This window comes from Cariama cristata, unplaced genomic scaffold, assembly GCF_000690535.1.
Source record: "Cariama cristata isolate BGI_N322 unplaced genomic scaffold, ASM69053v1 scaffold3292, whole genome shotgun sequence".
In the NCBI taxonomy this organism is placed as follows: Eukaryota; Metazoa; Chordata; class Aves; order Cariamiformes; family Cariamidae; genus Cariama; species Cariama cristata.
The window spans coordinates 97,151-116,261 of NW_009604318.1; the positions used below are offsets into that span (position 1 = coordinate 97,151).

Below are 19,111 nucleotides of genomic sequence, written 5' to 3' on the forward strand. Positions count from 1 at the left end.
CCAGGACTACTGTACTGGAAGCAAAGTATTAGAATATAGGTCTGTAAAGAAAACCCCAGATCTACCCAGGATGATTCAAGTTCTTCCACTTGTGTGGGTGTCACCCAGCTTGACTGCTGTTGGAATAGATATTTGCTGTTTCCCCTGTTGCGATAAAAACATTCTGTTTCTGGATAGTCCAGTGCCTAATGAGAATGTCAGCCTACTGGTAGGTGGTCAGCATTTCTCATGCAGAAATTGCACGTCCAGTCTGAAATTGCTTCAGGGACAAGTTGCTTGCCAGAATAACAAGCCAACAGGCACTGTTCTGCTCTGTAGGATACAGACAGCAGGTGTTTGTGTCTCCCAAGATTTTTCAGCAGTCTTATTATTTGACATTTTTAGAACACAATGAAAACTGTGCAAAAAAATCCTTCAGTTTCTCCCAAAGAAAAGCATATTTTGTGAGGACTTTAGCACTTTCTAATAAAATCCTTGTAGAACTTCAGCAGATTAAAAACAATTTGCAATCACTTAGAAGTATTTTGCTGTTACACATATACGTTGAGTTAGCATTCACACTGTGAAGCTTTAGATCAATTATGTCACGCGCCATTAATTTAAGTAAATATTTGCATCCCGTTATGCTACTCTGAATTGGCGTTTGAAGGCAATGAAAGGAAATTCTTTAGAGGAAAAGATCAGCTTTAATTTTTAAACTTTCGAAGTTTATGTTCTTTTCACCTTTGTGTTTCTCATGCCTGATCTGCAGAATGCTTGTATCATAAGTCTCAAAGCTGTCTACAAAAATATGAACCAAAAAAAAAATTGGCACTAGTCATTGGCATTAGCTGTAGAAATTATTGGCAAATATAGCTGTCTCCTCTTTTAGCCAATGGTAATGTGGTATTTTTAATTCAATAAAGTATTAAAAAAATCCAAATGTAAAAGTAATAAACATTTGACAGTAAATATTTGTTACAAAAAGGAAATAAACTTCAGGAAATGAGCCTGCTCAATCTTTTTATGATTACATGTGTCTACTGTCTATTTTCTTATTTAATAAAAGTGTTACATTATAACATTTCATTGGAGATAGATATACATCATTATATCAGGCAAACTAGAGGACCTATGTTCAAAAATGCTGTACGATTTGGTTCTATAGCAAATTTCAGAGATTAGATGAATCCAAGATTTTGACATTTTTGAGAAACTGCAGTAAGCTCTTTCCTTTAAAGGCATCAAAGCCCTAATTTTTAAAGGAATGTAATGTCGTTTACCTTCACAGAGAGTCAGGTGCCTAAATGCTTCTCAGTGTCTGGACCTCAGACACAGGTCCAACTAGATAGTTAATCCATGAATATTCAACCTTATCTGGATATTTCAGATTGCATCTCCAAAATTATTCTTCCATGTTTGTTTTTAATGAGAACTCAGATACCCTAGTACAAAATAGTAGTTCTCAGAATTATAAGTTTACCAAACCAGCTACCCTGCAGCTATTCTGCTCCAAATTTGCAGAATAAAAATGAAAACATATGAGATAGGCTCAGCTTTTCATATACTGTACCTTTTGACGTTCCTTTTCAATTTTCTTGGACCCTGCATCTACATTTTAATATATTAAAATTTTGAAAAATGAACTAATTCATGGCATGAGTGTATGATAATCAGCTTAATCATAGCCTATTGTTGTTATCTATGACCTCCAAGATGTCTAATTTAGGATCTGGTCATGTAACATCAATGTTAGGTAAGATTTACTAGTGCGTTTCACCTGTTTAAGGAGCTGTGGAATCAGACTTCTAGGCTGGATGCTTGTTAGGCAGGGAACAATCAATTTCCATTTATTTGCAAAGCACCATTTTTATTACAATATTGTATGAATAATAAATGGCAAGATTACCTGCCAGTCCCTTGAGGAAATACAAGTCCATTTTGGTGCATGCTCTGCTCACAGTATTAATGGCTTGAGATACATCCAGGTGGCTGGTTTTGGATTAATTTTCACCTGAGTATGAGATGGGTGAGTCCTTGCTTATCATCAGGCAAGTAAATATTTTCATGGCTCCATGGAAGAATTAGTTTTGATCTGAGGAACTGAATAAGAAAATAGAAGTTGGGCAGTTCTCAAGTGAGGTGATTTCACGTATGGTAATGAGTATCTCAAGACCCTTCAGTAGTTCCCCCCTCATATCTAAGTTACATAGTTTTCTCTGGTAATATGCAAAGGGATCAAGAGTGCTTTCAGATGGTGCTTTCTGTTAATCTTTCCCACCGCAAATGTTAGGTATTATCTGATCAATGAGAATACTTATCTAGCAGAATGTACAAATGTGCTTCTACCATACCAGACATGCTGCCTGTTTTCCGGTGGGAGGCTGTACAATCATGCCCCTTGCAGTGCTAGAAGAGCTTTTGACCCACCTAAGAGTTTGCACAGTGATCTTTACTTTGAGGGAAATAAGTTGCTTTTAGCAGAAATTATAGAGATAACTGTGTCATTCTCAAGCTCCGAGAAAAATGATGATCAGAGGGCTGGAACACCTCTCCTATGAGGACAGGCTGAGAGAGTTGGGGTTGTTTAGCCTGGAGAAGAGAAGGCTCCAGGGAGACCTTAGAGCACCCTTCCAGTACTTAAAGAGGGCTCGTAAGAAAGATGGGGACAGACTTTTTAGCAAGACCTGTAGCGACAGGACAAGGGGTAATGGTTTTAAACTAAAAGAAGGTAGATTCAGACTAGATAGAAGAAAGAAATTTTTCAAAATGAGGGTGGTAAAACACTGGCACAGGTTACCCAGAGAGGTGATAGATGCCCCATCCCTGGAAACATTCAAGGTCAGGCTGGACAGGGCTCTGAGCAACCTGATCGAGTTGAAGATGTCCCTGGTCATTGCAGGGGGATTGGGCTAGATGACCCTTCAAGGGTCTCTTCCAACCCAAAGCATTCTATGATTCTATGAAAATCATGATATGAGTCGTGGAAAAAACTAAACAGCAATGCACCTTTGACACTGGATAGTCTATTATCGGTGTACCCCAAACACAGAGATCTTGTGGGATTCTGGTTGGTAAACGATCACATGAGTCCAGGGCTAACATGCTTGGATGTGCAAATTACAGGAATACAACCTGTCTGACCTCTGTTCTTCACATCCACACTGCGCTGTGAATCACGTATTGTGAATTCATCTGAGCCCTATGCAAGAGGAAGCAAAAAACTTCAACCCGGCTCAAGCGATGAAAGCTTCTGCAGAGAGCAGAGCTTAACTCTTCGCAGTCCCCTTTATTTAGCAGGGCAGTCAGTGAGAGGAATAGGGCAGATGATTTACGCTGAATCTCTCACAGAGCAGAGATGGTGTTTCTTCATCAGAAATGCGTAAAAATGCGTTGTTCGTAACCTCACATGAAAATATGCTGTGTGTTTAATCAGAACACTTGGTGTATTTTTCAGACTGGCATGCCTTCGAACAGAGGCTTTTGCACTGAAATTATATTTATGGAAAAAATGTGATTTCTATCTCTTGTATCCAGTGTTTGGCTTTTTGTTTTATTTGCCTTTTGGCTTATTTCATTATTAACACATTTTTGCGGGTTTTTACATAACCATTATCTTTCAGTATTGTTTTGAGTCAAAACTGCGCTTAGGCTAAAATCGCATGTGGAAAGAGATTAGCATTGCTACAAAGAGATTTTTTTCTGAAAAAGGGACACTTCCAACTCGGATGTAACTGGCATGACACTGTTTTTAGAAAAATTGAAACAGCTAGACTTGGCTCTACTGTTTTTTCTTAAGTTCAAGTTGATTTTTCACAAATATAGGGATCTCTCAGTATCTACAGGCTACAGAGCAGCAGCATAGAACAAGAGGGCAAAGTTGATTGTAAGCCAAAGGGGACTGATTAGATTTCTGGGCTAAAATGGAAAAGGAAAGGAACCAAAAAACAAAGTAAAGGAAGAGCAACAATTGTAATAATCAAGTGGATTTTACGGATCCCTTCAGTTTTCATATTTGATGGTATCGTGGTGAATATAATTAAGCAATTGTGGGTCTCTCTGTGGTCTTGATCTTGCAAACAGACTGGTGGAGTGGACTCTTGGACTCCGTGCATGGGAATCAATGGGCCTGTGTCTGGTTTTACTTTGCAGGGTCATTTGCAAGATCCAGACAATGATAGTGAGCCCTGTTATTTAGTAACGTATAGAATATTTACAAGAACATGGTAATTAGATTGAGAGCTGATTTGTCCTGAAAATAATAGGCTGCATTGTAATTTTCTGTACAACTAGGGACTTTGTCTACATCATTTTCCATTACACACTTTAGCTTCTGTGTAAATGTAATAATAAATCTGGAAGAGGATGGGTTTGGTTTTCTTGAGACTTGCAGGATAGAAGCCTGGCAATTCTAAAATAAAAGGAGAAGATTCTCTTTTTTAGAAGTAAAGGTAACAATTTACTTAATTGCCATACTATATTTTACAGTTTTCTTAATGTAGGTTGTTAAAATTCAGACTGTTTTCACGTTGCCTGTTTCATATGAAACTGAAGTGTCCTATTTCACTGCTTCTGTATGTTGCAAAAAGACCTTTTTCTCTTTATTTTCAGTGGAAATACTTTTTGTTTGAGAGAGAGAAAGAAAGAGGGAGAAGCAGAGTTCCTGCCTGGGCAGCACAGCCCAGTTTACAATTATTGGAATGCTTCAGAAATTTTTGTACGTGTTTCAGTTTGGAAGATGGTCAAAACACATTCTGGTGCAGTGGTTTAAAGAAAAATAAAAAAGGAGAGGGGAACCAAAATAAAATTATAAAAATACAATGTGGAAATTTAAGAATATAAAAATAATAAACTCTTAAAAATAATACAGAGTGCCTATTAAGAATCAAGCACTTGAGCTTGGCAGTCCTACATTTCTTATTAAGACACAAGGGGAAGGAGAAAGAATTAGCGTAGCCTTGTGATGTGGCATCTACAGCTGAAGTTTGAACTTAACGAAATTAGCCAAAATATGATTGAGTATCAGCCTGAAAATAGTGTATAACAAGCTTGAAGGGCATTCAGACCTCTCCCATTGGCCTTCTGGGAACTTCCCATCTGCAAAACACTTCAAGAGAAAACTCCCATAATCTTCACAACCACATTTGAACAGTGTGTGTACATATCTATATTTATTTTACTGTCCCTTTCTTTGCTTTTCCCGTGGCCAAGAAACACGATCTGTGATTTCATTCTTTTAATTTCTCAGGGTTTTGTTTGAGGTTTTTTAATGGACAACACTCCCTGTTGTTTAAAAAATCAGTAGTTTTCATATCCTTCAATCAGGTGTTAAGGCCTGAGGAGTTCACTGGGAGCTATTGAGTGAACATTACTCTCAGTGAAGACAATATGAGATGGATGTTGCAAAGTGCAAGGTCAGAATTTTAGACTCTAAGCTGCAAACACGATTTTAAGTGGGAGTGATCAAGTTGATTATGAAACTTGGCTGAAGCTCTTGCCCTGCCTTCATCATGGGCAATTCTCTTCTCCTGAGCTAGATTACAGCACAATACTGTGAACTCGTAAGCCTTTTCTTGGTGGGGTACGTCCAGTATGAACCTCAGAGCAGCACTTAACACATGGCATGTACAATACGATGCTAGTATAGCTGCTGTGGTTGTGACATAGTTGATTAGCTACGGCTCCTTTAAGCATACTGAGGTAGAAATTGGTAATAAGTCAAAGTACAAAATGTCTAATGTTTTATTCAAAGGAGTGATTGTTCCAGTGCCTTGTACCACATGTCTCTATTTCTTCCAGGTTTGACCGTGTAAAGATACTTCCTTGATTTCTTCAGTGGATGTAACACGTACAGTTGTGTTCTCTCACCTAAGATGCTGAAAACTGGGCTCAGTAAAGCTGAAAAGCACATACAGTGAGAAAAAATTGCATGCTAGTAGGAAAGTGGATAAAACTTATCTTTTTCTACTTGAATTTCTATGTGTCTATGAATCATAGACCCATGGGAGCTAGTTTCCTGAATGCCCCAAAGGCACTGAAAAGATTAGTATTTAGCAAAGGCTGCTTTGCGAGAAAATTAGTTTGTGGTTTCATTAATACTATCTTTCCACTCTCTTTCTTTTGAGTATTACTTTAATTCCAGGTACATAAAAAAATGAAAAAGAACTGGTGCTTTGCAAAGAAATACGTTAGACAGCGGAGAAGGCATTTAGTTTGCCTTTGGATCACCAGAAATTGCTAAAACTAGAGACAGTGTTTTTCTGTTTCGTTGTTTGCTTCCCGTTGTACAGTTTAAAAAAGTGTTTCTACTCACTTGTGCCTCCTCCGGCAGTATGGGAGTCTTCCACTGCTTGTCTGGCAAGATCCATTCTTAATTATTGAACCCCTTGTGACCAGCTTCATTACTAGCCCTTCACATTGACATTTCTGTGCAATGTCCCTGCTATTGCTGCATTTGTCAATTTTTCTTTCATCCTGATGCATGTTCAGGAGGTTCAATCGTGGCCTGAATTTTCAAATGAAGTAATGAATTTGAATGTGTCCATTTTTTAGCATCTGATTTTGAGTCTCAGCGAAGCTGCATGGTTTTTCAGAAGCCCTGAGTTTCTACCAGCCTTGAAAGGTTGCCCTCCTTGAAGTATTTCCAGTCAGGCATCCCAAACCACTTTTCACTTTTGAAAATACTGGTTTCTTGTATCTCCCTACATTGGAACAATTTCCAGATACTGCTTTACACAGTTCCAGTATAAAAGTAATTAATTCCAGTTTAACTTCCTCACAGGAAAGGGTGAAGAACTTGCAGTAAGCCAAATTCTCAAAAGAAGAATTTTTACATTTCTCTGTCTCTTACCATCTATCCCACAGAGGCATTCATAGAGCCCTAGGAGCAGTTTTACTATGAGAGATGATGGCACACTTGGCAAAAGATCCCCGCTGAATCCAGTCTGGAGAGGGCAGGGCTCATCTTCCTGTCTGTAAGTGTGTAGGCAGCTCTTGAACAGCCTGGTTTTGCTTTTGCTAACATTGTCGAAACATGAGAGTTCTGGATTTTTCTAATCCTTTAGCTTTCATCTGCTGTTAGAAAGGCTGTTTGACTGAAGATTGTAACCCATTAATTTCATTTAGACCTTAGACATCCAAATATGTCTGTGATGAGCAGTATGTCGTGGTAAGTTACTGTTTTGGAAGCTGACATGTTTTGTCTTTCTCCCTGAAAGACAAAGGGGAAACATTCTTATGTTTTAATTGTAGATTAGAAAAGCTCTTGGTATCACTCCATATATATGAGGGTACACTTCATATGGAATCCATGTGTTCGTAGTTGGAGTAATGCGTGTCAGGCCACCTAACTCAGAGAACCAAATCCACCGTGACACCCTTCATGTTTTTGCTGGGTTCAGTTTGTTTTGTTTTCCCTGATACAGAACGTTAACAAATCTCAGAAATTACTATATTGAATTTTTTGTACTATTCTACAAGGAAAAGAGTAGCACCGGGAAGCAGTTAACTCTCAAGGACCATTTCCTTAAGAGTTCTTTAACTGTAAAGGGCCATTTCCGCGAGAGTTAAAACAGTCTTTTTGTGATTGTGTCTGATGTTAGTGACTTTCCACTCACACAAGTATTGATGAAGAAGCCGTTGATTGAGTTAATGGAGTTGCATTGATGAAAAAACTAATATAAAGGGGAATCAACTTTAAATTTCTTTGTTGGCTCCAAGCAGGCAGGTTATTGGTCCTGTTCATCTAAAAACATAATGTGCACATGTGTTTCTGTATGTTCTGAAGAAACAAGGTGATCACCAGGTAGTGAAAACAGGGAAATGTTTTTCGAGAAACCTTTTCTAGTTGCGTCTAAGAAAATTATATCATTATTTCTTATAATACAGGCTAAGATGCTTTCTGTCCAACAGTAAAGAGATCCATTCTTTGTCATTAATGAATAAAATTGCACATTATGAATTTGAGGGATTGTTGCCCAGTTTTGTTAAAATGAGACGTTAGTGGATGTCAACTATTGCCTGAATATTCTAGGATAGTCCTTTTGATTCTTTCTGAAGCCTTCCCTTGACTTTTGGATCAGGTCTGTCATTTGGACAGATAGACAAATACTTCCGCTCTTGGACCTACCCCTTGTTGCTTGGAATACCAGCTCTAGAGAAAGGATGGCAGCTCACCACTGTATCCAAGCTTCACAGTTATCTTGTCTGGGGCAGCATATGGCTCCTTTTCAAAAGTGCCTTCCAATTTTACAGGATTCCGATTTTGAGCACTTTTCATCTAGTTTTCTTCAGCAAGAGCAGTAACAAACAGCAGTGCTCACCTCCCTTGTGATCCACTGGAGATTGTCAGTTGTTTATGCACCTGAAATTAAAGACAGCGACAGAGTAGAAATTGGGGGCATTGTTTTTCTCACCTTGTTTTGTAGAGAATTCCTCCTCAGAAGCATGCTGTGAGGCTTCAAGAACATATACATAGTGTTTTGAACAGGAAAGTGAGTGTAAATTGTGTGTTTATTGTACTTTATGGGTGTTAATTAGGATTCTGTTTGTAAGCATGTTTTCTCCCATGATTAGCTATATGCCAAGCCAAAACCTTGGCAAAATAAAAGGTATCTGATACTTCATTGAAAGCCAGCCTATTTGTAAGTGTGCCTGTGTCTTAGGTGGTGTCTTGCTCCTCTTCCTTAAGGATATTTACTCTTTCTAAGTCCTTCTTCGTAATCCCCTTATTTTGACAGCAAAATTGGTTTCATGGTGGTTTAATTCTGCTGCTAGAAGTAAGAGGTTCCTCTTTCCAGTGGGCAATAGGCAGCAGGAACAAATCCATTCTCAGGAGAAATAAGTGTTTCTTTTTTTGGATGAATCCAAGGTGAGGGACTGAATGTGTAAAAAAAACTTCTGTAGAGTTGTTCCCTGGTGGGAAGGAACATCTTTATTCATTGGATTCTCTTTATGCTTGGGAGATTTGGAAGCTCCCCCTTGTAGGTAATCATCTGAGGCTTTGAGACCGGGGAGTATTGTGAGCCCTTTCTTCTCACCGAGACCACATGAGGTCGTTGGGCAGAATCATGCTGATTTTAGTAACAGTGGTGATGCAATAGCTAAGCCAGAAACTAGCAGACTCTAGACTTACTGCCTGTGGGCAAAGAGCTGGCTGAATTAATTCTGGCTTCTCCTCATTTCCAGCTGCAGCACTGAGTTAAAGAACCTAAAATAGATTACTTCCCTAGAGCCGCATATGAGTGGTCATAGCACTTTACACGCTGCGAGTCTGTGCTGGCACACATGTGGGATGGAGTTACGTGTAAGGTAAACACCGTCTTCAGAAACAGTATGTCTTGTGAAAAAGTATGAAAAGCTGTGAAAAGTGGGAAGGCCCATAGCCAGACATGTTCCTGGGAGTATCCCAGGAGTTGTTTCTGGTTTTACCCTGAAGTTTAGCTGGAGCAGGCAGTGTGAGCCTGTGGTTGTGACACTGAGCAGAGGACTGCACAGCTCTGAGCAACGTTTTTGCTTGTCTCCCAGCAGACTTTCAGCAAGACATTTAATCCCTTTCTGTTCCTCATCTTCCCACCTATAACAGAGGAATAAAGCTTCCTTTATCTCCAAGCTCCCAGGAGTCTGTTTAGATTGCAAGTTCTTTGAGGAAGAGAAAACACCTGGCACAGTAAGGCCCCTTTCTCAAATAGATGCCATTATTATACCTGTAATTGGAAGCGTCGTTCACCTGCCGACCAGGTATCTCCTAGCTTGGGAATTTCCGCACTATGACCTCTCTCAGGACTGGTTTCTAACAGCTGTGCAGACAAGTTTTCCTATCTTCCAGGAGTTTTTGAAAGTCTAAAATGTGCACCGTTATAAAAATTCTGGGTTTATTTAGATTTTTAATTTTATTTTCTGTCTGTATGAATTCCTTAAGGATTCAGTCGAACAAGCATTTCAATTTGTTAAAAAATAAAGAAATTTAATTTTTTATTGAAATATTACTTTTCCACAACCACCTCACTTTTTTAAATTTTATTTTGCTCTTGGAAATATTTCAGACTAGGACCTAATCCAAAGATGACCTGTCCCCACAGGCAGTTTCAACAAATCAATAGTTTTCCAGTGAAAAATATCTATCATTGGAAAATCCTAACTGGCACTTTCTGAATGCTGTAGGGAAGACTTTGCAGACAGAGACCTGCCATCTAAAAGCCAGTTGCTGAATTTACAATTAGCAGTAATACAGCTCTTTTGATGGCTTCTTCTATATCAGTGTAAGCTCTGAACTGCCACTCATATACAAGCAACTTCCCTTCAAGTCTTGCCATTTCTCACTTTGATATTTCCCCACAAAGCTGGCTCTTTAAGTATTAAAAAGTCCATCACTGCGACTGGTTAGCTATAGGACTGTTTAATGGGGATTTTTGTTTGGGTTTCTGTTGTAGCTGAGGAGGATATATAATCTCTTTTGAAATGAGTTATTAACATGATAAAACATCTTGGGAACATACAATACCAAAGATGATGGTTTAATCTTTGCTGGGGTATCTGAATGCTCTATTAAATACAGGGGACTGCACTAACGAGTGTTTGGGCTTTGTAGTGGTATGGCACTAGAACACAGAGCTGAAGCGCAGTTACCAGATTTTTCTGTAACTGTTTCCTGAAATATGCTTTGCATTTAGTATTCTGAATCAAACACAGGGATACTATAAAAATCCTATGTTTTCCATACCTCAAAGATGGGAAATTTCACAAAGGGTAGTGTTGCTAAGAAAGATTTTTCCTTTATTTATCTCCCTATAAATATATGTGTGTGTGCATATACAGGTATATATGCACAAACATATACATATAGATATATATACACACACATATACACATATATGTGAATATTTGCACCCTGCATCCGTAGGCTGGGCTCAGTTCTGTAGTTCTGCTGGTACAGACACACCTGTTTGAGGTTATCTGTACCCATTGCTTCCCCCAGGTCATGGCTTATACCTGGGCATGTTAGCTGGCTTTATCACCTTCCACATTCTTGTGGGCTATGGAGGAATTCTGGTTGGCAACCAAAATTGTACAAAAAGCTGCTTCATTTTTATGACTTTCTATTTCCACCACCCTCCCTTCCTCCTCCCAGTTTTGCATCAAAGAGGAGAATTTAACCCTGACTAATTCCCATGTAGGTTACTATCCAGGGACTTGAAGCTGAAGCTTAACAAATACTGGCCTTGCATAATGCACAGATATTTAGCAATGGTGCTCATAGGTGTCTAGAACAACTTCTTTAGGGATGTAGTGAATTCCATTACATCTTCAGCCAGGATGTCTTTCTGACAGAAAGCAGAAGCAGAGGGTTTCCTTCTGGAACCACAGGGCAAAATTTCTGTCTGGGTCATTCAAGAGATCAGGCTGGAGGGTTTCTCATCACATTCTGCTCTGATGCTGTGTAGCTATAAGTAAGAGAGGGACTGAAGCCTAGAAAAATGGAAATACTTGCTATCTGCACCCTTCATCTCTGAAGCTTCCCTTCATTTTACGTATCGGTATTCCCCAGCCACTGTTTGAAGGAGGCTTTGCTGGTAGTGGTTTCACAAGATCACTGTCCACAATCATCAAGGGAGAATAGAGAGTCCAGATTGTCAATTAATTGCTGAACTTGCCTTAACAACAACATTTGTAGGTCACCAATACAATTATTTGTAATGGCAAAGCAGCTGTTTAGAGTTTAGCAGGTCTATCATGTTCATAGACTGCATTGAATTATGTGCTGTAGCTACAGATAGCACATCCTACCACTGTGGCTGGAACCTCCTATGATACCTTCCACTTAGGTCTGTGACATGCTTTTAATGTATCTTGAGTGGTTTTGAATCCTTTTAAATCATTCATATGTGTAGTCTTAATACAAAGAGTAACCCATCACCTTTTGATCCCAGTGAGTTAAACTGGATGCAAGGATGCTGTAGCTTTGCCACTAGGAAACCAAGCGTCCTCTCAGAGCGGTAAGTTTGGCATTTTGGGAAAAAGCTTTTTCAGTTTAAATGGTTTATTGCGTAGATTAGTGTTCTTTCTGTAACACTTATGGACAGTTAGTTGATGTACTTTTGGATTTTAGTCCTCTCCAGGGAAGACAGGGTTTCGAGAATCTGGGAGTTGGGGTGTGGAACAATTGATTTCCCATTAAGCTCTGAAATCTCTGGCTTGTCAGTTCTTCTGCCTGGGTATACCTATCTGTAAAACAGTATGTGATATCCTTATGGCTAATTGGTGCTTAAGTGCTTTCAGAGCTGTGGGTAAACCACTAAGTAGTCACAGTCATTTAGTCAAAATTACTGAAGTCTGATATTTTGCCATATGCTCTATTAGTTTGTGGAAAATGTCTTGAAAAGTCATTGATTTAGGCTTCCCTGGTGTATTTGCTGTTGCTTGTTTGTTTGACAATGACTTTCTGTACTGTGGTTAATACAGATGTTGCTGAACTGTGCTGTCTGCCTCTAGTTTTTGTGCATATACTTTTGGTTTAAATAGTGCAAAATCTTCTTTCTAGAAAGAAATCTGTAAATAAAACAGGATGCAGATACTACCGCAATAACTATTTCGTTTCAGTATGTTCTACATCATCAGTCTTGATATTGGGATTTACCTCATCTGCACCCTCTGCCATACAGATCTATTTTATATAGACATACCAACATGCATGTACACAAAACACACATGCACCCACAGTCTCTTACATTACATCGTGAAAGAACCATAAGGTTGAAGCGTGTTGACTCAACTATTTAATGAGGTGCAATAAATCTTGACAAGACCAGCTGGCACTGGAGTCAGGCTTCTCATCTTTTTACCATTACGTTGAAATGTGAACAATAGTGGAAAGAAATGTAACTCTTCTTTTTCTTTTTTTGGTACTCAGATCTGTAGCACTGTATTGAAATCATCCATTTTCATGGAATGCAAAGCACGTTGGATGCTGTGGAAAATGTTAACAATGTAAAGGCCCGTTTTCCTGGTTCTTTTTCTCAAATTCTGAAAATGTATTGATCTGACAGATCACGCAAGTGCGGTCAGCATTAATATCCCTGCAACACACATTGACTGGGCAGAGCAGCGATGTTGAGTAATGATACCTAGAATGTGTTTCAAGTCTGGTAGCGAGATGTGCTGTACCTCTTGCTGCTCTTGCCCTCACATCTCACTTTTCACCTTCTCTACCACATAGGTCTCTAGCAGCTACTTCTCACCACCAAACCTTTGCTAACTTTGCCCCTGCCTGTCACCAAGCTCCTCCTCTGCTGCTTAGCACACGACGAAATCCTTTCCTCTTTCTCATTCCACCCTTAAGATCTTTTTCTCCCAAGGGGCATTGCTGGCTGATTATAGCTACTACCAGGTCCAGCAGGGCTGACTGTTACTTATCTTTTAAAAAAATACAAGTAATTAAGCAGCTCGGACATCTAAGCATGTGACATGATTCCAAAGCACCCATCTTGGCCTCCCATATAGGATTCTTTTTTAATGGACCAGATTTATTCTTGTGAAAAGAAATCTGTTTAAATAACACACTTCTTGGTTTCGGTGGGTTTTGTTCCTGACAATGGCATCCATCAGTCTCTTTTATGTTTGCAGCCTCACCACTTAATGCCAATCTATCCTTAAAAAGTAATTGGTCCCAAACCAACTAGGTGCCTCTGGATTCACTTGAAGAAAGACTGCCTGAGCTTTGCACTGTATTCCATAATGACAGCTGACATCTCCAAAAGTAATAACTGAATCTTGTTGCTTTGTGATTACAGCATTTGATGTGCGCTGGGCTCTGGTGCCTGGTGGAAGGAGATACATCCTGTAAAACAAAGTTGGACCCCCCTCTGGATGGCACTGAATGTGGTGCAGACAAGGTAATCAAAATGCTCAGTAGCAGTCACTTTGTTTTTTCCAGCATTGTCTGTGGAATAATGTTTCCAAGATGTTCAATATTTACCATAAACTCTTATTTTGTACTGATTCTATTATAGAAACTGCTTGATTAATAGCTGGAATTGGTTAAGTCTTTCTGATTGTATGTTATGTGTATTTCAGTAGCCTCTGGAGACCTCAGTAGTCAAGTTCTTGTGGTCTAGGCATTCTACAAACACTGCAGGAAAACCCCATGCCTCACTCAGCCAAGTGCACAGACTGAGTACCCTGCGAGTCGTGTGAAGTGGTAGCTCACTCCTGTCACTTCTGTTCATTGCTGCCAGTGGTGTTTCATGAGTGAGGTGTTTTTTCAGTGTAAGCTAAGGTAGTAGTGTTCTTGGCTACGTTTGAGGTACAAAGTGTGGAGAGCATTTAGGCTGACATCTGGGGAGTGAAGAAAAATGGGGAAAGAAAAAGAGGCTACTCAAAAACTTTATCGTTTCTAAAAGTAGCTCAAAATGTTTTGAGCTCAAATTCAGTGATGTTCAATTATTTTTGAAGTATCATTTGCAGTACTGTATGTATGTACTCAGATGACTAAGGCGTATATGAACTTCCCAGAATCCAGGTCAATGTAGAAAATTGTTACCAGAAACTCAAAATAAACTCTCAGGTTAGTGGATCTCCCTCCAGTGAAAATCACCATTCTAGTAACTGGCTTCAATGCCATAAGAGTGGGAGTTACTTGGGCTCAGCTGCTGCCTCCCAGCTGACCTACTGTGCTAACGGAAGTTGACTTAAGTGAACATGTTTAACCTCTGAGATGGGCTGTGCGAGGTGGTATGTGCTTCATAAATACATGTGGTTGATTCCTCCACTGCGACTGATAACTCATTAGGCTACAAAGCAACTTGACTGATTTGGTAACTGCCAGGCCCCTACTTAACTGGTTTTGGATTCTAATATTTTTTATATGTTGTATGGTTGAGGAGGTAAGAAAGGGTAAAATTAAAAAGTTTGTTGCTAAAATCAAAGATTAGAGACCTTTTCTTTGCTTACAAATAAAGATAAGCAATGACAAGGAAAGCTGGGTCCTGGAAAGCATGACAAGGAAACTGAGACAAAGTTTTTCTAACTATGGGAGTCCTGGTGATTCTTTCGTAAGACTGCTTAGCTGTGCTTACTGTATCATATCCTGGACAGAGCAGGAGAATAGGCCAAGTTTGCTGCTTGGTCAGGAGCCAGCACAACCTATTAGAATCAAAGGTTGGTTGGGGCTTTAGCCAAGTTAGGTCCAAAAGACCTCAATTATTTTGTACATACTGGGAATACTGCTGATGAAGACGTTGCTTTGGGGTATAATTTCTTGGACTCGGTTTCTGTGAAGAGTGTGGCTTGAAGTCTTAGCACTTAGATAATTATCAGCTTTATAAAGCAAGGAGCTCAATTCTGTGATTATTCAATGACAGGACTCCCTTCAGGGGTTTGTTGAGGGTGACACTTCAGTTTCCATGTTTCACCTCCTCCCTTTCTCCTCCTCTCACTTCCATCTCACTGAAACCTTGAATCTCTAAAACTTAAACAGGGGCTTGTTGTAATCTCTCTGACATCCTTTTAAATCCACCTGTGCAGGAATGTTTGCAAGATCAGGGCTTCTTTCCAGCCTGTGCTAACACAATTGCATTTCAGTGGTGCCGAGCTGGGGAATGTGTCAGTAAAACTCCGATCCCTGAGCATGTTGATGGAGACTGGAGCATGTGGAGTCAGTGGAGCATGTGCAGCCGGACGTGTGGCACAGGAGTGCGATTCAGACAGCGGAAATGCGACAATCCCCCGTAAGTCTTCACATCATGCTCATTTCTTTTTTACATGTAGCACTTAGACAATCCTTGTTGCAAGAGTACAGGGAAGAAAAGGGCAGCAGAGCTGTGCAGAGGACGTGAGATTTCTCATGCACAAGCAGCAAAGACCAGGTCAAAGTCCTGGAGTGACTTGGAGTGAAGTAGGTTCTGTGGAAGTGGCTTGAAGGGTTACCATTGGAAGTGGCCCATTGCAATGATTCAAACATAGATACAATTGAATTAAAAACATGCGGTTTGGCAGAAAAAATGATGCTGTGTTTCCTCTCCAGCACTGCAGTGAATGAGGAGGGGTTGATCTGGATCTACAGACCAAACTGAGCCAGTATGTCTTAGAGATCAGTTTTTGGAGGGAGTGCGGGCTCTGGGCTTGGGAAGCGGTAGAGTGGCTGACAGTGGTCACAGTGTCATATAGCTGTGTTGGTCAAGCACCTTGAGATATTCTGTACATCAGGATGTGCTGCATATGAAAAGGAAAATTTTCCCACACACAGGGTGCGGTGGGTGCTGTTTAGCTCCTGCACAGTGACTACAAATAAGCCTATGCTCTCTGCTTGGGCTTGAATTTTTTTGTGATTCAGGAAGAAATGTAAGTGTTGTTATCTCCTATGTGCCATCCTTCATCCCCCAGGTCAACTGAGGCACATGTGGAAGTCTTTTCTTCTTATGGGAGGCCTGAACAGCTTACTGTGGTGACCATTTAACTGACCACCCCTGTTTGTGTGCATTATAACTTGTGAGATGAGTGAGGGTGCTCACAATCTTGAAAGCAGCCCTCCAAGTTGTGTATCTCTAACTTTATTCATATTTTAAGGATTTGTCCACAGACAAAGCACGGGAGACTTTTCTTTTTAAATAGGGGCTGAAATTCTTGCTCGCAACATAGTCACTTTGAAGACATGCCTAGATGATGGATAGGCACACAATGACTGCTGCTGAGCTATATTCACATGAAAAGGATATTTTTGTTTATTCCTCTCCTTAAGTAATGCTGAACTGCAATTGCATGTCTATAATGTCCAGGCTTGATTTTTACCAGCTCATTTTCCTGAACGAGGGACTGAGCTGATTTCTTTGCTGTCAGCTACGAAAAGTCTCTTTAACCACAGTGCTGACCAAACCTAAATCCATTCATCATCGTTCCTCAAATTACAGGAAATGCTCCCTCCAAGATTGCACACTGATTTTAAAATTCTCTTGCTCATATACATTCTTGGCTGGGGATACACACGTGATCTTCTTTTGCTTCAAATTCCTGGCATCAGCCCACTTCTGCAGCTGGTTTATTCACTGTCCAAAAATATTGGCTAAAGGATTTATCTTTTATTTTATATATGTTTGGTCTTGGGATTTTTTTTTATTTTAACTGGAATCTCTGCTCCTGCCAGCTGACTTTTGAGGCTGTGGGACTATCAGTATTTTTAAACCAGTTGCTTCACTGTTTGATTTGGTTTTTCCTCTCTGTAATTTCTCTGAGTATTTGCATGCATTGCATCCAAATGATTGTAAGGCAGTGTGTCATGAGCCAGTTTGCACGTGCAGACTTTTGAGTTGTACTGCCTTGTGTTCTTGCCTAGGCTTTGGACTATTGTACAGTGGGATTGAAGAGAAAACCACTGGCTTAAACAGAACATCAGAATGAGATCTCCACCCCTTCTCCAGTCCCCTTTTGTCATGTAAAAAGGTCACGGTAGTATAAATGGGCTTTGATTTCTTCAGCTCCATTAATGGGTGGATTCTCTTGGCATAAATACAGTGGAAGATGGCCATGAATTTGTCTACTAGCAGATCTCACACAGTCACTGTTTCAAGCATGTGTCAGGGTGGGCTTGAATTATACTGTTCATTGGAAATCCCAGGCAGTGCTAGAGTCCGTATTATACAGGGCTTGGGACCTGGGATTACAGGGATCTTTCCCTTCAGATTCTTTTTCAGAATCTAATAGAGATGATGCCCAAAGTTTCGGCCTAAGCATTTGGAAAGGTGGAAGGGACGCAAGGATGAAGCCACAAAAATGGAGTGAAGCAGGAAAAGAAAGGTATATGAAGAAGTGCTAGGTAACTGTTTGTGGGAAACCAGAGTGACTGACATTGTCTTTCTTCATCTTCCGTGATGAAAACCCTCAGTATCCTGTTTAAACGTGCTGAGAGGTCTGTAATACTGAAATATTACAGAAGTCAGTTAAGTAAAAGATTACTGTCAGTAATTCTGCATTCCCTACCCAAACAGTAACAGAACAGAACATTATCAGCATGGCAGAACTATGTCTTGTCTGTTTCTCTGCCTGCCTGTCCATGTCTGTTCATCTGCTCGTTCCTGAACCCCTTGAATAGACACTGTGTATTCTACTAGTGTTTTACTAGAGTTAGCCTAGTAGAAAGCAGCAACATACTACCAAATAAAGTATGATGCTGTTTGCCAGAGGGGAGCTGAGGTGGGAAGGTCTTGTTGGGTATATTATTTTTTGTTGGATTCCTGGGAGTAGAAACATCCCCCAGATCTGTAGGATACTCTGTTGTTTTGTGGCTGATGAGGTGAGTGCATCCAACTCTTTAATTTGGGGAAAAACTGCATCAGGAGGAGGCAGTTCATTTTACTTCTTAATTAGAAAGGAAAGACAGGTCAGGCTGCTGAAGGGCCGAGCAGAGAAGCGCAGACCAAAAGGCACGACGTTCCTGCAGCTCCCACTGACTGGGAGTAGTGGGTGCTCAGGAAGTCTCTGTCTCCTAACGGATTTGTCTATTACTTTAGTATTGCCAGTGACCGTTACTACCAACGTGAGAGCTGTTTGCTTCCAGTCTGCAATGGCAAACTCATATAAAGTCCCTCACAAGTTAATGGCATCTGAAGATTAAAGCCAAAGGAACTGCTGATGAGTGCAGTAAATAGTAGTCCTGCTGTGGCTCCTGTTCCATGGCCATCAACTTGATACCATGCTGTCGAGAGAGCACTCTGTTACTCTCTGGGTATTCCAACTTCTTTCTTTTTTGTTGTTTGGTTTGTTTTTTTTTCCTGTGCATGTACACAGAAACATGCACAGAGTTACTTGCGTTCAATGGCTACATCTCTTTGGCTTTGGTGCTGAAACCAAAGTTCGTGTATCTGATGTCTTTAGGTGAGTGCAGGGGTCATGTGGGAAGGAGCCTGCAGCATGCTTCTAGTCATCTGGACTGAGCGTCTGTCTCATACAGTCTAAGGCAGCAGACACAATCCTCCCAGAACATTTCTGCATCGGTCTCAGCACATCTGCTGCCATGCACGTGTCCGTGGCAGAAAAGAGGTGTTAGCAGTGCAAGCAGGCATTTATTCAGGCTGTTCTTCTGGTGATTCTCTGTGATGTTACAGTGGCAGTGGAGATCAGCATTTCCATTTTAAAAAAAAAAAAA

The 19,111-nt window shown here is 40.2% G+C and overlaps 1 protein-coding gene across 1 annotated transcript in view; it reads left to right on the plus strand.

The window, feature by feature from the left end:
• The window catches only part of ADAMTS17 (ADAM metallopeptidase with thrombospondin type 1 motif, 17), a 181,495-nt gene that overhangs the window by 87,278 nt on the left and 75,106 nt on the right, over positions 1 to 19,111 (plus strand). The window contains exons 9-10 of the mRNA XM_009695531.1: positions 13,767 to 13,868; positions 15,556 to 15,701. Of these exons, the coding sequence (XP_009693833.1) occupies positions 13,767 to 13,868; positions 15,556 to 15,701 (248 nt within the window). The remainder of the gene's footprint in view (positions 1 to 13,766; positions 13,869 to 15,555; positions 15,702 to 19,111) is intronic.